The sequence below is a fragment of the Ambystoma mexicanum genome, chromosome 1q, assembly GCF_040938575.1.
Source record: "Ambystoma mexicanum isolate Mex_15411 chromosome 1q, UKY_AmexF1_1, whole genome shotgun sequence".
In the NCBI taxonomy this organism is placed as follows: Eukaryota; Metazoa; Chordata; class Amphibia; order Caudata; family Ambystomatidae; genus Ambystoma; species Ambystoma mexicanum.
This window is the reverse complement of record NC_090922.1, coordinates 1,343,882,116-1,343,888,115: the sequence shown is the minus strand read 5'-3', so window position 1 is coordinate 1,343,888,115 and position 6,000 is coordinate 1,343,882,116. Positions and strand designations below refer to the sequence as shown.

General features: G+C 43.6%; 1 protein-coding gene across 4 annotated transcripts in view; it reads left to right on the top strand.

Annotated features, from left to right (window-relative positions):
* The first annotated feature begins 331 nt into the window (after positions 1-331).
* Positions 332-6,000, top strand: part of OSBPL9 (oxysterol binding protein like 9) — a 1,764,730-nt gene continuing 1,759,061 nt past the window's right edge. For 3 of the 4 annotated variants that reach the window (XM_069642206.1, XM_069642208.1, XM_069642207.1), the window contains exon 1: positions 416-567. In XM_069642206.1, the coding sequence (XP_069498307.1) occupies positions 457-567 (111 nt within the window). In that variant the 5' untranslated portion in view covers positions 416-456. Of the gene's footprint in view, positions 568-6,000 lie in introns of all 4 variants that reach the window. The other variant, XM_069642205.1, reaches the window with a different exon arrangement.

Genomic DNA, 6,000 nt, shown 5'->3' with positions numbered 1-6,000 from the left:
CTTTTAACAGCTTTACTTCATACCGCTGAAATAGAAATTAAGAAATTCAAACTGAGGTTAGAATAATTACTCTTCAAAGTAATAAGAAGCATTATTCGTCGAATGATAATCTTGTATATAACATTATTATTTCTCTATGGTATATATGAGAATTTACATACACTTATACAAGTGTCATTATACAAATATTCAATGACATTCAAAACAAATATTTCCGGTAAAAATAGATATCGCTCCTGTTCCTCAACCAGGGTGAATCCTCAAACACAACGGAAGTGAATCCTCTGGAAGATGGCCTCAGCTTGAACAATGGTCATCCAGTAGGATTTTCACAGTTATCTTTGCTTTACTTAGCCCTTTGTCTATTTCGAAGACTGATTTCGTTCCACTCAATCTAACACGCCCAAGAGGAGCGTGCGAGTGACGTCACTGGTGGTGTTGTTATTCTGTCCCAATATGGCGTCTATCATGGAAGGTCCGCTGAGTAAATGGACGAACGTTATGAAAGGCTGGCAGTATCGCTGGTTCGTACTGGATTACAACGCAGGTCTACTCTCTTACTACACGGTAAGGAGTCGCCGGGTGTTCATTAATTTACTTCTTAGAGGTTTCTAAACAGAGTGGGCGGAGCTAGCAGTTTACGGACAGATGGATAGCCAATGAGAGGGAAAGCGGATGCAGCTGAGGCCAATTAGAAGGCTGATATCAGTTCAATGGACGTCTGAGGTCTAGTTAACTGCCCTGTTTTTTTAGCTTTGGGTGCTGGGGGTGTCTGGCTGCTGTTAGTGTTGTTAACGAAGTTGTGTGCCACCCTCAATGGACAACGAAGTGTTTGTCAACATCCCAGTTTCTATACTTATGTTTAAAATCAATTATGTACAAAAATAAAACTTTCTTTAAAATCTGTGAACCTGCTGGTACACGGCATACTGGTCCCGGCAAATGACCTAGGGTCAGTAGGGTGACCAGAAAAAGTAAAAAACCGGGACAGGGCAACCAACATAAAAGTAGGACTAACTCTTCAATGTGGCAGTCAAGGCACTAGACTTCAGTAGTGGATGGAGGAGAAGGGGGTTTAAGTGTTAGTGTTCAAACGAACACATTATAATTAATGTATTACATTATCACAAGCTAACACTATTTTAAGTTGTAAATGAATGCAGCATTTCTTCTGTGCAAGCTGTGCCTGACAACTATGCAAACCTACTTCCAAAAACCGGGACCACTGCAGTTTCCAATGGAAACATACTCTTGTAAAAGGGGGACAGAGCTCCAATTTCCGGGACAGTCCTGGCAAAACCGGGACGTCTGGTCATTCTAAAATGACCCTTAATCTGGTATTGAAGGGGATGAGGGGTGAAGTGGAAGAAGGGGAAGCACAATTGCATTCTAAGTTATGAGGTGTGGGTAGCCCTTCCTGTCTTTTGGATTCTTTTCGTGAGGTGTGTTAAGTTTTCTTATCAGTGCAATGCAACTAGTTAGAGAATTCTACTGGTCTGAATGAGCTACTCGCACGTTATTATTAGGGTATTTATTGTGCACAGACCTAGCTTCAGAAGCTTTACAATCATCGGGGAAAAGAACAAGTTTAGAGAGCAGAGAAATAAGGGAGGGGAGATCTAACGGGAGAGAAAGAAAAGATCAACCACGGTAGGAAACATTGGGGATTTGATCACCCAGTCTCAGATATGCTGGGGAGTGGATGGTGTATGGACCTAGGTGTTGGGGAGAGGCTATTCCTTGGGGAGGAGGATCTTTAGCTCCTTCCCCAACTGTAAAAGTGAGGGGCGAGTCGGATGTTGATGGGGAGGAGGTGCCAGAGTCTTGGGGCATAGACAGTGAAAGCCTGTCTTCTGTTTTTTCCATTTCTTCACCAGTGGAGTTAAAGTCTGCACATGTCCTTCTGGTGGATCGTAGGCGTCCAGAGATGCTGATTTTCTCAGGGAGGTAGCTTCGGGACTTCAGGGTGACAGCCTTGTATATGATGTAGCAGGATTTGAAGATGATGCGGGCTTGCAGCAGAGGCCAGTGCAATTCGATGAGGGTCGGGATGATGTCGAATTTGCAGAGTCCTTTGATGATAGGTTATTTATAACGCGCTTAATACCCAGAGGTTTCTAAGCGCGGACCTGGGGATTGAATCAGTGTTACTTCATGTCGTCTTGCTTCCAATGCGAGAAGGTTGCCGCTGAGGTATCCTCCTTTGAGTCGTGCTGTAGCATGCAGGACACATCTCAGGGGGCCAGAGTAGTGGCCGGAAGGCCTTCTAAAGCGGCATTGCCACCATCGGATGGGAGAGGACGAAGGCCTGAACAGGAGATCAGGAGTTGATTTTTCTTCTGTAGAGAAAGTTGGCAACAAGCCATTTGTCTCTTCCTTGCTATGTGCGTGCTGTTCGAAGGAGAGGCTTCTGTTGATGTCGAACCCAAGGAATGTGGTGCAGGTCACGCACACACTTATGGTATGTGAGATTGAGAGCTCTCTATGCATTGTTAGAAGTGGAAAAAAGAAAAGGAGTCGAACTATGTTCCCTGACCCCATTCTTCTTTGCCCTCCTAACTACTCCATAGTCAATAGCCTCCCCAATTCAAACCCCATACCGAGTCCTATCTTTCGTTCACTCCACACCGTTGTGTTTTACAAAAGTACTATCAAGACTGACAAAGTCAATGAAAGAAAATGCATTTAAATGACCATCATTCGTTTCTATTGTCCTCCACAGCAGGCAGTTTTAAGCAACCTCCCCCTTCCTATCACCCACCATTCTCACCTCTTACGGAGCATGGCCAGGAAGGACTACATCCACACTCCTTCTCCCTCTCCCATTATCTGTACTGACACTGTCAGCAGCAATCCATGCTTAATTGCAGAAGACAAGCACAGATCACTGCCTAGCTTTGCTTTGTGGCAGTTCGGCAGTGGGCGTTCTCTCCCAAGTAGTCTACACAAATAAACAAAAACCCTCCAACACCTGTGATATAGTGCAGTATGATGTGACACTGGAGTGTTACCAGCAGTGTCCAACTTCAAATTCCCAGTAGGGGCGAAGTGAAAAAAAATAATGGTGTCCTTCACTGCCGTCCTGGAACAGTGCTACGGAGCACTTAAAGGTAGGGGAAATATGGTGTATTTCCCCGAAAAGTAAGGTAAGGTCGTATCCTATAGTTTCTATTTTTTTTTAATTATTTTTTTAAAAACTCTTTTTATTAATTCCAACTTGAAAACCATACAGTGTAACAGCAATTATACATTCCAATTCTCCTGTACACTTTCATGTTGTTTCCTTCGCCCCCCCTCAGCCCAAGCCTACCCCACGTCGCCTCTTTCCAACACCATTTCTGTGGGCGCTCCTCTCTCTGCTCACCCTGAAGAACTGTCGTCTTCCAGGCTAGCCTGGTCAGACCCAGACAGAGTAAACTTGTTTGTTTGTTTTGTTGGTTTGTTTGTTCATAATGCGTGCTAGACCTGAAGGCATCAGGGCGCAGGGTACAAGAAAGTTTTCAGCTTTAAGGTTACAAGTTTGCAATAGTACACAGGTATGATAGATACAGTGATACAAGACAGGGTACATGGATATTTACAACTTAAAGGTTACATATTTACAGAGATATGATACAGTTAGGTTAATAGCGTAGCGTGGAAGAGTGCAGGTATTAAAGACATCAAAAGCTTGTATGGCTTTTTAATGGTCATTATCTTTAAGCCAGTTGACGAAGTTAAGTCTGAAGAGATGGTAAGGTTGGTGAACCCTCAGGGAGGGTGGTAGAGGGTTCCAAAGCTGAGCAGCTTTGACAGTGAAGCTGCTGCCCCCAGCCTTTGACAGTTTAAATCTCGGTATCAGAAGACAGTTTGTGTTCGCAGCCCTAGTAGGGTGGTTGGATGACATCCTATTGATTCTGTCTATGAGGTAACGGGGTGCCGCATTGTTTTAGACATTTGTGCGTGAGTGAAGCAGTTTTTAGGATGATTTTATTGTTAGTGGAGAGCCAGTTGTTTTGCCTCCTTACTTCGGAGCTGTGCTCTTTCTTTGATATACATGGTGCTGCTCTGAGTGCGTTATTCTGAAGAATCTGAATTATTCTGACAATATTTTTGTTGGTGCCTGGATATAAGGTGTTGCAATAGTCCAGTTTAGATAATATTAGCTCTCTGGCTAATGTGGTGCAGCTGTTATTTGACAGGAACGGTCTACCCGCTCTGATCAATTTACAAGTATAGGCCGTGGCTGAGGCCATGGAGCTAACCTCTTTAGCACAGGTTAGACTTGAGTCAAGGTAAAACCCTAAGGTTTTCACCTATTTGGCAACCTTGATGGTATTACCGTCAATGATAAAGGAGGTGTATTTATGACAGAGTTTAGGCATGGTGCCCAGGATGATGAGTTCAGTTTTGTCATCATTCAGGCATAGACAATGGGTTGCCATTCATGCCTGGATGATGAGGTATATTCTATACACCAAGGCCAAATCCTTTTCGTATTCCCCAGTAAGTGGTATGAGAATCTGGGTATCATCTGCATAGTTGGAGTAGGTGACACCGAATCTAGATCATCAAAAAGTGGCTTAATGAATATATTATACATTGTGGGTGATGCGCATGATCCTTGAGGCACTTCACAGGGGATGGGAATAGTGTTGGCTGCTGCTGATGGTGAGAAGACTCTTAGTCCTGTTAAGGACTGGATTCAGACTATGGCTTTGTGGGAAAAATGTGCTGCTGTATCAAGTTGGTTGCACAAGACCTTGTGGTCCACTAGATCGAAGGCTGCTGAGAGATCAAGAAGAAGTAGTAGGACTGACTTTCCTTTGTCTCGCAGCTCATCAATCTGTGCTTTGATGTCAATCAAGGCTGTTTCTGTACCGTGTTGGGGCCTGAATCCTGATTGCCGCAAGCCTAACAGCTGGTTTTGCTCTAGGTAGCCCTGTATTTGGAGGTAGGCCACCCTGTCTAAGATTTTCAAAAGAAAGGGCACTGTTTTTATTGGTCGATAATTAGTAGGTATAGCCGTATCTGTTTTTTCAGGAGTGGTAGTACCCAGGACTCCTTTAAATTTCTTGGGATGGTGCCAGTGGCGAATTAAGTGTTGATAAGCTTGGAAATGAAGGGGGCCCAATCTCTAGCTGCATCCTTTATGACTTGGGCAGGACAGCAGTTAGAAGGCTTAAGGGAGAGGATAATTTTTTTGACTTCAGTGAAGATACCTTCGCAAAGTTGAAGCGTTGTGTTGGTTTAGGAGAGGGCATGGGGGTACTAACTAGTGTGATAGTAGTGGGTATGCTCCGTTTTTATTGGCTATTTCATCCTGGGGAGCGTGGATTTTGTTAGCAAGGGCATTTTGTATATCTGAGCACCATGTTTTGTCCTTAACGCAATTGTCAGGCACAGGGTTTGGGTTTTCAAGCTCTTTAAGTATAACAAATAATTCCTTGCTGCTTGAATTAGCTTGCACGATTCTGTTGTTGAACGTTTCCTGCTTGGTGCGCAGTATTTCGTTTTTTTGTACAGGGTGGATATGTGGATTAGGTTGGCTTTGTTTATGTCGGAGGACATGTGGTTTCACTTTAGCTTTTTTCCTTTCTTAGCATTTTGAGATGTGGGGTGGACCAGGAGTTCAGGCGTGCTTTTGGTTTGCTATTTCTCATTTTCAGCGGTGCTATAGTGTCCAAGGCTGAGGCCATGATTTTATTATATTCACTGACTAGAGTGGAAGGGTCAGTAGAGTCTGGTAATGAGTTAGAGTGGGTAGTATTAGGGATAGGAGTTTTTCACTAGTTATATTCTTTTTGTTCCTCGTTAGAGTGGGAAGAGCGATTGGGTTATTCTTAGTAGTAGAGTTTTTAGCATCTAATGTAAAAAATTTGAGGTGGTAGTCTGTCCAAGATTGTGGGGGTTATAGCAGTGATAGAAGTTTTACAATTGTAGTAGCTATCAACTGTAGTGTAGCTACTAATTGCCTCCAGGCTATCAACGTCTCTGCCTCTTCATCTCCACCTCTGTTTA